At 37.6% G+C, this 14,205-nt stretch overlaps 1 protein-coding gene across 1 annotated transcript in view; it reads right to left on the bottom strand.

Annotated features, from left to right (window-relative positions):
- Positions 1-14,205, bottom strand: part of usp43a (ubiquitin specific peptidase 43a) — a 155,030-nt gene that overhangs the window by 42,563 nt on the left and 98,262 nt on the right. The window contains exons 7-9 of the mRNA XM_042485616.1: positions 12,386-12,554; positions 8,157-8,268; positions 1,552-1,655 (exon numbers count right to left, since the gene is read on the bottom strand). Of these exons, the coding sequence (XP_042341550.1) occupies positions 1,552-1,655; positions 8,157-8,268; positions 12,386-12,554 (385 nt within the window). The remainder of the gene's footprint in view (positions 1-1,551; positions 1,656-8,156; positions 8,269-12,385; positions 12,555-14,205) is intronic.

Raw genomic sequence — 14,205 nt, 5'->3', positions numbered from 1 at the left:
TGAAGTAGGCATAAGGGGCAGGGAAAAATTAATATAGCACAGTAGCGCAATATTTTGTGTGGCAAAATAGTATATGTATATCATTATTATGTTATATTTACTAATATTACTATCAGAATATTAATGATGTAAATCATTAATATTGCAAATAACTAAATAACTCAAAGCCAGCTTGAACAATACAATAAACTGCTTTTTCAGTCCACCTGAAACATTTCGTCGCAGGTAAATTGAAAAGACATGAACAGGCAGAAAACTTTATCTTATTAGATAAAAAAGGATGTTGACAACATTTTCTCTTAATTTGCAGATTAAAAAGGTAATAAGTCACAATATATCACAATATATGTAATCGCAATACTCAGCTTTTCGCATAACATTCAAAATCACTATCTTGACCTAAGTATTGCAACATATCTTATCAGGGGGTCCTGATGATTCCCATCCCTCGGAGGCCCACATGCTGCTGACGCAGCTTAAATTCAGTGGGGCATCTGGTGTATATGCCAGCTCTGCCTACTCTCACACCACAGGGCAATGGTGCAGGCCCACTTTATATTTTGCTAGCGATACTGTTTACAAACAGTAGCTGACAATTCCTCTATGGTGTACTTTTAATAGCTGAAAAAAAGTTTAAAACATTGGGATACCAAAACTATTTTTTCCTGTACAAGTTGAAACATTTTTTAAATAAATCATGTGGTCATGAATAATCTGGAATTTAGTTTTATGGTAATTTCATTTCATCAGTGTTTGTGTTTTGCATTGTTTTGTATTTTCATGTTGAGTTTTCTGAATTTATTATCATCTGTTCTGAGATGGGAGCTGCAACATTGCTACAGCTACTGGTTTATGCTATGGTCCTGTCCCTATACAGATACCAAAAACATTAAATATATACAGTAAATAATGCTAAAGCATGACTAGCACAAAAAACACAGACACTTGCTGTTGATGAGCTGATGGTTAGTTAGTTTTGGCGCTGATCCTATCTGCAGGTATCTTGTAGACAGAGCAAAATGACATCCACATTTTGAATGTGATATAAACAACAATTACTTAGAAAAACATGAACACACACAGACAGGTGCCTGTATACACACACACACACACACACACACACACACACACACACACACCTATTGAAAGACTGGTCTAATCTGAAAGACAATCTCATTTCCTCGCTCCTTTGTGATGGGCCTGACCTTCACTGCAGATCAGTAGAACAACAGCACAGATTTATACTAAGCTCCTCAGCTGCATGCTCTTTATCACACAGGAAATAAAGGCCTTATCTTCACACCGTCAAACTGAAATCATTATACTTAGTTCCTTGTAATCCTCTTAAGGTCCATTCACTTCTGAAAGGAACTGCAGCTTTGTATCTAATGCACTAGAAACCCTGTCGGTCATGTGTTCTGAATAGAGCTCATGTAGTGTATTGTGTAGTATATAGAGTACATAATGATGAGGTACAGTTTGAGTCTGTGGGGATGCAGTACAGCAAACTCTTTTTCTTTGAGTGAGTGTACGTGTGTGGGTGTGTCCTACCTGTCAACCGCAGGGTGGTAGAGCGGGCGGCTGTCCTGCGGGGACAGGTAGCTGTAGGCCGCTGACCCTCCAACTACTCGGATCTTAAACAGCACGCCAGCATTCTGCAGGGAGAGAAAAACACATAAATATTGCACAATGAGCGAAAGAGCTCCCTCTTGCAGTAAAAAAAGAAAAATCTAAATGCTGAGCCTCAAATTCAGCGGTGAAATGATTTTATGATTGACAAGATAGAAAAAAAAACAACTGTAGGTACATCTAGAAAGCTTGTTTGGCTTTAATAATCTGAGAAAGAGTGAAAGACAAAGGAACATTGATTTTTAACCAGCGCGCTCAAGCAGCAAGTTTTTGAGCAGCGGTGTGCAGTCAGATATGACTCAAAAAAGAAATAAAAGTCTGCCGTAAATACGCCCTCATTCACACCCCCTATATTTAATAAAGTGATCTTCTTTGTGTGTGAAAATTTTCATTATTACTGCTGTAAAAACATGTCTGCCCTCTCACAGACAATCAACATACTGTTTAAAGTCTGCATTTATTGAAAGACAGCTAAAATTACTGTAATTATAACAGCAGATCTCTACTGACACACTCAGGTGAACAGTATAGGTATAAATAACACCCCTACATACTGTGAGATAGATTCACTCTAAAGTATAAAACTGATGTTTATTAAGAGGTACAAAGAGGCAAGAAATGTCCTTGTATTGTTTTGATGGGAGACAAATTACAAGTCTGGTGACTTAATTTAGCAGCCACGTGTTTTAGCCAATTAACAACATTGTTACACTGGTAGGATGCTTGCAGTAGAGTAGGTAATGCTGCATTAGAAGTTTAAGTGTTTTAAAGGTTCACCCCCAAATTGCAGAACACTGTGATGTCACAGCAAAGTTGACCTTTGACCTTTTGGATATAAAGTTCCATCACTTTATCATTTTATCCTATTAGACATTTGTGTAACATTTTTTCATAATTAGCATATGAATTCTTGACTTAAATACATGTTTTGCAAAAGCTGAACAATGTCCCTGAAAATATTCTTGAGATAATACATTCACTTTGACACTGACCTTTGAGCACCAAGGTCTAACAAGTTAATTATTGAGTCCAAGTGGATGTTTGTGCCAAATTTGAAGACATTCCTTTAAGGCCTTCTTGAGATAATTTGTTCACAAGAATGGGACAGACAAGGTCACAGTGACCTTGGCTTGTGACCTGTGACCACCAAAATCTGATCAAATCATCCATTAACCCTAATGGATGTTTGTGCCAAACTTTGTGCACATTTATACCGTCATATAGAGTAAAATTAAATTCCAGGAGTATGTGACGGTATGAAATATTATATACTACCCAAGACTAGTGTGTATAATCTCAGTTGACAGTATATTACAGTCTTGCAATAAACCCTTTATTTCTTAAAGGCTATAACGTTAAGGTTTTGTAAAAGATGTTTCAGAGATTGATCTGTCTGATCCTTGTGGAGGCTGCAGTTCGGTTTTTGTCAAATGAATTATATAAATACGTTTCAATTATTTCATCCACTCCATTTACACTGTATCTTTATTACAATGTGAGCAAAGTTTGAGATGCAGACATGAGTCATTTGAATGAACAGAGACAAGAAATAAGTAGCGCCTTTGTGTATTGTTAAGTATTTCAATGAATTGCATGGATGTGTATAAGTGATTCAGATATACAGAAAACAAAGATAAGACAACATTTGATATTAAATGCTATGTAAAGCCAGCAACTCTCTAATTTGCTGAGTCCTGCAGGATCTATACATAGCATCACTATCAACAGTTCAAAAGCAAACAACCTCCCTCATTTATACGTGGCAATTCTGGCCGCCTCCTCACTTGAATACAGAGAATGCATTTACAGATGGATTATAACTCCTCCGCTGCCTCAGCAGCAAAGACAGGAGGGTTGAGCTATTAGGGAGCAGAGAGCAGAATCAGGTTGCTAATGTGTTCATTCTGTGCAGGCCGGCACTGGAGAATAAGAACTGCAGCCGAGAATAAAAATAAATAAATTAGTTAGTTAATAGAAGCCTAAAGCAGCAAATGAAAAAGGCATAGTCTCGCTCTTCAGTTTGAAGGGCCTGCATGAGTATACCCTCAGATGGTCTCATCTGTCTAGTAGAATATGATGAAGAAGAGCATTGCACTGAGTTAATATCCTATATCCTATTCTATGAAACCAATTGGTTGAACTGCAATAAATTTGAAGTTAGACCCAAAAATAACCATGAGAAGTTTGAGGTAAAAAATCCATGTACTTTAATAAAATATGCGTTTACCATAGGGTATTTAAGAAAAAAACTATTCACAAGACAAATTATTTTGAAAGGATGTCAAGCTACTCACTAAATTTGACCTCTAACAGTTGATCAATAACTCCTTATAAATTAAAAAACACTCCAGAACTCAGATTTATTTAGTATTCAGTAAAAAACCTCATCTTTATAGATGAAACTGGTCTGTCTGGTCAGACTGGTAATCAGTGTGGGGGACCTTTTGCAAGCTACTTATTACTTCAAATTGGATGAAGTTGAACTACAGCAAAGCTACAGAGAAATTTAGTTTGATTGACTAAAGCTACTTAGAAAAAGTAGGTGAAACTACTTTGTAAAAAAAAATGACAAAACTGAGAATGGACTACAAATATAACACAAAAAAGTCACATACCAGCAAAATATGCCACTCAGTTAAGGTCACTGCAAAGCGTGCCGAATTGTTTAAAGATTATACATAAACTAACTTAAACCAATACTTCTGACTCATTGTGGTCAAAGTAGGTTCAATTACAATAAAAAAGCAACAGTAGATAAAAAAAAATCCTTTCCTTTTATAGTCTAAAAATGTTTGCAGTTTCAGCTGTTAACTACACAAAAATGGCAACAAAAAAGAATAATTACTATAGTCAATGCAAATATGAATGCAGTTGAACTAACAACAAGCTACTACAAAATCTAGTTAAACTTTTATTACACACATTTAACAAGTCTCCCAATACCACCGGCAGTTGATTAAGTTTATTGTAAGGCGAGAGTTGGAACTTGTGAGCTGATTTAGAATCAGTTAAAAAAGCAGCAATATCTCCAACAGGAAAAGACACTTTAATTTATATATCAATTCTTTGTGTGATTTAATATATATATATATATATGTATATATATATATATATATATATATTTATATATATATATTTTTTACAAAAGCAGCCTTTACAACATCTTCAAGTCATGACAGCCATGGCGTAATGACAAAAAGTTTTTTTTTTTTTCAACTTATTATCATCTAACTCTACCTTTTATCCAATTTTCTAAACCTCTCCTCTGGCTCTATCACTCGACCGGCTGTTTGGCATGGACCACACAAGGTGCTTGATGCATGGTCAAACACTTACGGTCAATCTTGATATTATTCTTTTTACAGAATATCCAGGCTGAAAAAGAGAAGGAGTGTTTTGAGATGCAAGTCAGTAACAACTCAGGTTATGTTTTCCTTTTTTTATACCCTGAACTGAAAGTTGTATCTTGCTTAATGAACCTCTGGATGGCGCCAAAACATAAAGAAGGAGCAGCAACCAAACTATTGGCAGTACACACTTGCTTTCTGTCAGTGGTAATGAAGAATTTAAACAGTGCTGATGTGTTTTATTGTGGGAGCCTGTATTACACACTGATAACTCTGAGCTCATGCTTTTTGTTGTTTTATACAAAAGTTTATAATTTTTCTTTATTTCTTTTTTTATTTTTACAATGAGAACAACAAAGTATTAGCAAAAATTAAAGCACTCTTTGAATATGACTTTCACCTCAAACAATATGTTCAATCTACAACCCACAGACCCTAGTGATTGTGTTAACTTAAAAGAAATTCGTAAAGAGAGAAGTTTCTATGACTTTGCATCTGGCCAGACAGGCTTTAAGGAGGTAACCAAGAAACTGAGATTCATATCAGTAAATCAAAGGCTGATATTTCGCTTGCTTCTCCACCTTTTCTCATAAAGTTGAAAGCTGCTTTCTCTGGATAAGGCCACCTCAAATATTGCCTGTCACCATGGCGTTGCCCATGGCAACTTGATGTCCAGCACTGGGGGGCGACGTGAGTGCATGAGTGTCTGAGTGTATTTGAGAGTGGAGCAGTGGTTTAGGGCTCGTGGTGTGCAGATCACTCAAGCCGTCTATGGAGAATCAAATGAAGTCAAAGACATGCTTGTCGTGGATTGTCATTGACGCTCACAGCGTGTACCGAGTGGCGGAAAAAGTAGAGGTGGATTTCAACATGCAAGACTGTCCGGGAAACAAAACACTTCAGAGTCACAGGATGTAGTGTGTAAATCTTGAGCTTAAGTACCAGTAATACTACACATTTTAAATTTAATTTTATTAAAAACTGCCTCCTATCTGCACTCATTATTCTGAAATAAAGAACTTCACATATTGTGCAAAGACAAGGATTTGTGTTATTGGGCTTTTTGAGCGGGTGGTGACATAATTAGATGTATGCTCAGCACATAAAAACCCTTATTGCTCGCCCATAAAAGGCTTGGACTGTGTGTGTGTGTGTGTGTGTGTGTGTGTGTGTGTGTGTGTGTGTGTGTGTGTGTGTGTGTGTGTGTGTGTGTGTGTGTGTGTGTGAATATAGTGTCCTGAGGTGCACTCTTCGCTTTTAATCTAAGAATTAATTCAATCTAGGCAGTTTTCGCTGTTACAAATCATTTTTTTCTATTCTCTGAATGAATGAAAGATGCAAGCCTTTCAGCATAACGTAGCAGGAGACTGATGCACTCACATATCACAGAATTAACTGCAGTACTCTAAATTTGAATGATTCAATCACGCACAATGGCTAAGTATAAATAAAAAATGGAACTACAATGGGTAATTATTAATGAGAAGTCAATACAATACTGTCATCACTATGGCCCAACATGCAAAGGGTTATTACTCAAATGTCAAAACAGAGTTGTTCACTCAGCATCCTAAGCAGGACATCTGTTTTGTAGTCTCATCAGAGCAATGAGCTCTTTCTTGAAAACTGAAGAGAGAAAAAAACAACAACATGAACCTACAACCTACTTTTTTTGCATTGTGGCAGAGATGAGGGTAAAACCAGCGTGTGGAATTCCACTACTTTGATTCCCATCTTTCCAAGTTTCAGAAAAAGAAATTAAATTTAAATGTAAATTAAATGTAGAAATTAAATTTTATTTTCCATGTCTTTGCATTTTTAAGACTTTTGAAAAAGCTACTTCATGCCATCATGCTATTCAAGGCCTTGTTTTTAGATTTAAATAATTCAGTACCTTTTAAAACTTTGCAGGAGCCCAGAAGATCATGAAAATAAGCATCTGACCAATCTCTATAGTGCCCCATGTTAAAATGCCCAACTTTACAGCACAAAGTCATTCACAATCTGGAATAAAAAACAGTTTTTTCTCAAGAGCTAATTTAAACATTCATTAAAGCTGAACTGGGGATGGATTTTTATGCATCTCACCTATTTAATTGTTATTAAGCCATAGATGAATGTCCTCATAACCAAGGGTGTGGCCACTTGGAGTGACAGGAGTGTGGTGTTTGATAACAAGGTGACAGTGTTGGTTAGGTAACATAACCATGCCGTAATTCCAGACTCAAAGTAAAGGCAAAGACTTGGCTGCCGCTGTTTCAGTGTGTTTTTTCAGTCCATTAAAGTTAACAGTTTGGTATGATAAAAAGTCTTATTCAGCATTTGGTTGTACTAAAAGACCCAGAAAAGACACAGTTTTCCCATTAAGTACATTTTGTTTTATGGTTTTAAGCCTGTGTTTCGTTAGGAGGGATGATAAGCATCAGCATTATCACACTTAACCATAGCTGTAAATTCACCATGCTAACAAAGCTAGCAGCTAGCTTCAGGGCTACTTTCACTGCCTTTTCCAAATATGGTTATATATCAGGCTCCAAAAATCCAAGATGGCGACAGCCAAAATGCCATATTTGATCAAACCAATGAGTGACATCACAGTGGCTATGTCTATTAATTTTTATGTCTATGTATCTAGTATGTATGTAGGACAACTTTTTTAATCCTTCAAAACCTGGATCTAAATCAGTTTTACATCAGATCCTTTCACAAGATATTTGTGCCTTTTAAAACAGAGAAATTGTTTTGATTTTTTTGGAAAACCTTTTTTCCCCGTGATTTCAGGAAAATTTCTTACAACTCTTTTTTTACTAATGTTTTGCTATTTTTTTTGGGCCATGTCTTGTTATGTTTTTGAGCCATGTCTTGTTATGTTTTTGAAAGAAATTAAAACACTTTGCTCAGGTTATAAAGGGTTAAACACACTGTTTTGTGGTTTAACCTTGTTTTTTATTAAAAGCTTAAATTGTGACTCTGATAATTATAAACAAAGAGACGGAACAATTTAGTTTGAATGCAGAACCCAATCTTAATGAAAATGGATTAAACTTCCAGCTAATCTCTGCTCTGCGCTGCTATTTTAATTTGCTCCACTGAAGTCGAGGAGGTCGGAGACCCCTGAGCTGAGAGGAAGAAATAGAGTGGATGACATGTTATTGGATATTTGCAGGTTGCGAGCATTACCTGAGCCTGAGATCCATTCAGCATCAGATAATAGAGCTTGCTGAGGATGCTTTGCTGCAGCTGATCCCATGAGATGCTCCTGTCCTCACGCATGAGAAATGGAGGCCCAAACCTGAGGAGAGGAGAGGAGAGGAGAGGAGAAGAGAGGAGAGGAGAGGAGAAGAAGACAATGATGAGTTACCTTGGAAAGTTATCCCCTCTACAAAGCAGTATAAATTAATGTCTAAGAAGGTTGAGAAAGTGCCAGTAAAAAGGTCATTGCAACTTATTGTGTCATCACCACATCTGTCAAGCTGTCAGGTGCATCAAGGCTTTACTGTCAGCGCCTGTCAGTGTCCTGTACTGACAGCTTGAAGTGGCATTATGTGGGGTCAGGGGCCAAATAAAGCGGGGAGAGCAGTCTGTATATCATCAATGCATCAATGCCTCATAATGGGCTCTCTGTCTCTAGGTTAACTCAAGGCTGGAGCTCCTCCTCACTGCACAGCTGTGGTTATCAGAGGCTTTTATATGGGAGGTTTATAGGAGAGGAAGTTGTGTTTGTCAAGTGTTTCAGCATCTCTAACAGGTTATTTAGATATACAGCTGAATATTAAAGTTCCGTGATTCACACACATACATATTGATTGCCTCTTTATGACTGTATGTACACGTAGTTCAATCTAATGTATTTTGAAAAGAGTTTAGAGAGGTACTGATTCAATGTTATGGTCATTTTGGAGGCTTGTTTGTTGTCTCTCTGTATAAGGGTTTGGCTAGACCCTCAGTTTAGGGAAATCTTAGTGCGACAGCATACAATGATATTTGTGTGCATTCAACTTTCTGGCATCAGTTGGGAGAACGCCCTTTCCTGTTTCAATATGACAATGGCCCTGTGCACAAGGCGAAGGTCTTAAAGAAACTGTTTTCCAAGTTTGAAGTCAAACAACTTAATGTGCCTGACCTTAACCCCTGAAAAAAACATCACGAGATCAGCTGGAGAGCTGTCTGTGAGCTAGGCCCTTGTGGCTGGATGGGAGGTAACCAAGGTTATCAAAATCTTATGAAAAGCTGTCTAAGGAGAATGGAGGGTGTTCCATTTAGGTGTCCACATATTTTAATTTGGGTGCATGTCCAAATAATTTTGGCCATGTTTGGTGCCATTCTGTTGAGTTTCTTGGACAATAAATAAGTTTTGATATCATGACAAAATCCTTAAAATGCTATAGTACATACCTTGGTTGTACCAAAAGTAGTGCAACAGACAGAGAAATGTCCTTTAAAATTGGTGATTGTTCAAAGAGAGACTTATGGGAGGGTTTTTTTAACGGTATGCCTGTTTCACAATACTGCATACCACGGTAGGAAAATTGACTTATCACATCATGTACATTTGTTTGAAAAAAATATACAACTGGACGGAGAATCTCACCTGCACCTGTGTATCTAATTTCCTCCACAAATGCTTACCAGACTTTTTAAACATACTTCAGTTTCACGTTTTAATGATAATAAACCATTTCTTCAACTAAAAAATACCCCTTGTGCTTTTATTTCTTTCAAAGGCATCTGTAACTAAAATCCCACATGTGGGTTCTCTCTGTCACATTTAAATTCCTTGCCTGAGGTTTTTGAGGAATGCCTCTGCAGCTAATGGGTCAGGATCTGTGGCTCACAGTTTGAAATGATCAGTTTTTTTGTCTGTATGCCGTTGTTCCAACAACTGTGCTCCTGGTGCAAAGGAAACATTTATACTTTGCAACATGGATAACTGTGTTTGGATGCAAAAAATGGTAAATTGCACTCAGCTGCGAAGCTTCATGGGCGTGTTTGCGTTGCATTAGCCCAATATCTTTTGTGAATTGGACCTTGAGATGAGGCAGATAGTGCTTGCAAGTGACATGCAATTAATGTGGACAGATGAGTCCTCAAATGTCACATTCTGGCATTATTAGGCTTTTTCCTTGAGCTGATAAAAGGTTCAACTTTACTGATGCCTGTAGGGAAATCTTAGGCGTCCTTATGATCTAAGAGCACTTATAGTAGTGATGATAATAATAGTGATGAGAATAAATCTTACTACTAATAGTAGTAAGAATATTCGTACACACACTAAGCCCCTTTAGAGGAATGCTGTCTGAATGCTCTCATGGACACAGTCTAACCTTGGTCATAGGAATACATTAAAAGGACGCTTTGTGTTACAAAGCATGCAGTGCCTCATAATGGGTTCAGGAACATCACAGTTACTTAAATTTGCTGCAGTTAAATTGACTGCAGTCCTTGGGACAAATCTGTTAGAGTGCTGGCAGGATAAGGAACATCATGTTTGCATCACAAATGGGCCTCTACAGACACAGCAGGACCTGACCGACCCAGTCAGTGGGCACCAAAGTGAAATGTTTCCAGCGGATGAATCCCTGTTTGACAAAATTCACACTTAATACAAAATAAAATACTAAAAACAGCTGCAAGCAGTGATAAACAGGCCTTTGGGCCTTTTTTCAAGTCAGTGGTACTGGCAGCAGAGACAGCTCTGCATTTCTGTGAAAGTTGGCCACTGCACGGTGGTAGTATATCCTGCTTTGAATCTCTGAAAATGACTTATTGCAAACTTTGTAACACTTCCTGTGTCCGCTATGTTGTGCTAGAGAAAGCAGACTGATTATGTCATCTTACTGTGTATCTGTGGACTACACCGCGTAACTTTCATGTTAAGGCTGACTTCCTGTTGTCAGTAGGTGGCAGTATGACTCAATATGGGCGTCTTTAGGCGTGGACTTCTTCCTACCATGTGAAATTTGGGACAGATAGCATCCTGTTGAGTAAAGTTACAACAGTGTCCTCCATGTAAGGGCCTAAAATGGCCTGTTATCACATGACCGTTATCACATTAGTCCGTTATACCACCCAAAAGTAAAAGTTATACACTAGGAGATGCTTTTAAGGGTGAGTGAAACATGACAAATGTACAGAATTCAAACAAGCTCACTTCTGCGTGGGCTGTGCTATTTAAACTCAATTTCTCTTATGATAATAAGAGAAATGTGGGTACCAATTTATGTGAATATTGGAGCACTTTTGTCCCCAACTGAGGCCATTAACACATAAGGGAGAGCTTTAAAGCCCTCTGCTCATGCATGGACCCAATAGCTGTATATTCTCAAAATTCTCAATTGATGGCGCTATAGAGTCAACGTGTCATGCCCAAACCAAAATGCATCACCAAATCAAAATTATTACCAGTCTTGATGCAAAGTTTTACACATCCTAAAGTCCTCATGTACTGTTTTTTAAATGCAAGGAATCCAAATTGGCTGACTTTCTGTTAGGAAAAAAATGACAACAACAATACTGTGACTCTCACTGAAAATTCTCAATAAAAAAAAAAAAAAAAAATGTATCTATTATCTTGGATAGGCTGCATACATCAATAAATCCTTGCTCATTTCTAACCAGACTTCAGAATGTGTCATTTTAAAAGAGTCTGGATCCTTCCAGTATTTGTGATGTTTCCTGTGGTGACAATGTCATTACTGAGGAGGCAGACGTGACCAGAGCATTCTCACTCTGATTTGCAATGCCATTCCACCCCTGTGGGACATTTATCCCCAAACAGTAAAACAGCGCTCGCCTGTGGGGCTGAACAAAAAGCATCCATACAGCTGTGTTGCTGTACATCAGATGTATTCTAAGAGCTTAGCAACTTAATTATACTGCCTATCCTTGTTAGAATAAGACACGGCAGTCGATAAAACTTAACTTTCGCAGGTTAAGTGCTTGAGTTGCAGTTGCATTGTTTGACTCAGTCTCAGGTTACTGCACTGTCGGCCTCCAGCTGAATGAGAGCTCAGGCTGCACAAGCTAAAAAAACAGGCCTGTCTGTGGCATTCATATTATAGATATACAGGTCGAAGTCGAACAGAAGTCGAATGTTGACATTGAGACAGCGTTGGATGATGAAAATAGAAGAGAATGAATGAGGTATTCTATTTAAGACTGTCGACACAGTGGAGCAGGAGGAAATATGTCTCCACAGCTTTACCTGAACAAGCTCTTAAAACCTGTCTCACAAATGTAAGATGACACATCCTCAAACGCAATCTCATAAAAGAAATCTAAGTGGACTGACTCTGCTGCTATGTGCTCAATAAAACCATTTTAAGCAATGAATTCCTAACTGCATGATATCAGGTCAATATCAATATAAACTAACAACAACAACAACAACAAAAAATCAATCAGCTCACCTGACAGCCTGCTGGCCGGATCCTGCGGTGTTGCAGATGAGGAGGAGGACCTTGGTGGAGGCGCCCTGGTTCAGGTATTCAGAGGATAGGGTGCCAGATGGAGGTAACCTCTGACCGTTGGGTCCAGAAGTAGAGGTGTAGGGGGAGGAGGGGAGGCTATGGTGATACCCTGAGCAGAGCACAAGAGTAGAGAATAAAGGCTGACATCCAAACTGTTGGAGTGAAATCACACACACAGTTGCTGCAACCATAATGAATACTTTTAAACCAGAAGCCTGGTCGACTTGGACTCTCATCTCTAGATATTTAAATGAAAGTGGGTTTAATGTCTACCCAGGAGTCTCCCCTTTACAGAAGTGCCCACTTTATGCTAGTCATATGCAGTTTTTGGTTGCATTGGATTGCTGGGATTGTTGTTTAAGCTTGGTCTCAAAATGCATAACTTCTCTGTGACAAATGGTATCAACCCCAAAACTAGCACAACAACTTATGAGACATAATTGAGCATAGTAATAACTATCATATATTTCCATCATGATGTTCTAAGCCTCTAAATGCTTTAAACTCAAAGTCTGAATTGAATTCTAATCAGTTCATTGTTGAGCTCAAGTCGACATTTGTGCCACATTTGAAGAATTGCGTTAAAAAGAATGAAACAGACGAGGTCACAGTGACCTTGACTTTTGATCTATGACCACCAAAATCTGATAAAAATGAAAATAATAAATCCGAAAAGGGTTTAGCTTAAAATCAACCAAAAATAAATGCATATATCCATAGTTTTTTACAGCTTGTTCAGATTTCTCACACATGCATCAGACGCTCTCACGAAGATAGAGAGTTAGAACATCTCAAACTTTGAGGTGAATAAAAGGTAAAGAAATATTAGCTGACAAAAGAAAAAAAAAGCTCTTACACAGGCAGCTTGTGTTTTCAGCTTCTGGATATTTTTTAAGTGCTTAAATTCTGGTAAGGTTTGTGTTTATAATATATATATATATATATATATATATATATATAAATATATAAATATATAAATATGATATATTAAAAAATCAGAAGCTGGCAGCTGGAAATGTCACACCAGTTAAAGCACTTATTCTATTAAAATGTTACTCATATAAAAAAGCTTATTCTACACAGCTCGGAGGCAGGACCGAAAAGGACCAGACTTACAAAACAGCTCTTGGGTGCCAGAATGAGAAACTGCTATGCAAGGAACAACATCTAATGTGACACGTTCACACTGTGATCCTGAAAACATTTTCACAACATTTCCATTAATATTGAACTGCCCTTTGATTCTTATTTACCCCAAGGAACTGTAAGATGAATTGTATTTTCTGTCACACACACACACACGCACGCACATGCTGTGATTAATAGTGGGTAATAGCTGAGGGGATACAGGAGGCCCAACCTCTTGTCTCCCAGCAAACATAAACTTTGACATTATCAGAGGATTTAATTAAACAATGCTTGTTCCAACCCTACCGTGCAATTAATCACTGCCACCTTCCAACATTGCACACAAAACAAACGGAAACACAGACGCAGGAAAGCAAGAGTGAATAGATGTAAAGCTTTGATGAAATGCCCTCACAAAAGCTAGCAGACAGATTATTAAGACTCACAGAAAAACTCGCTTATAGTTCCAGACACAAAGAGGCTGTGTGTGAAGGCATTTCTTTTTGAGACAAGGACAGAAAAATACAAAACATTTTGAGCTGAATAGCTAAAATTCCGGGTAAATGAATACACAGTTTTTGGTTAAAACATTATATAATAAAAGTGCTGACTGTTAAAACAAGCTCAGAAAA

This window comes from Plectropomus leopardus, chromosome 4 (genome assembly GCF_008729295.1).
Source record: "Plectropomus leopardus isolate mb chromosome 4, YSFRI_Pleo_2.0, whole genome shotgun sequence".
Lineage (NCBI taxonomy): Eukaryota > Metazoa > Chordata > Actinopteri > Perciformes > Serranidae > Plectropomus > Plectropomus leopardus.
The sequence above is the reverse complement of the archived record's forward strand: the minus strand, read 5'-3'. Positions and strand labels throughout refer to the sequence as shown.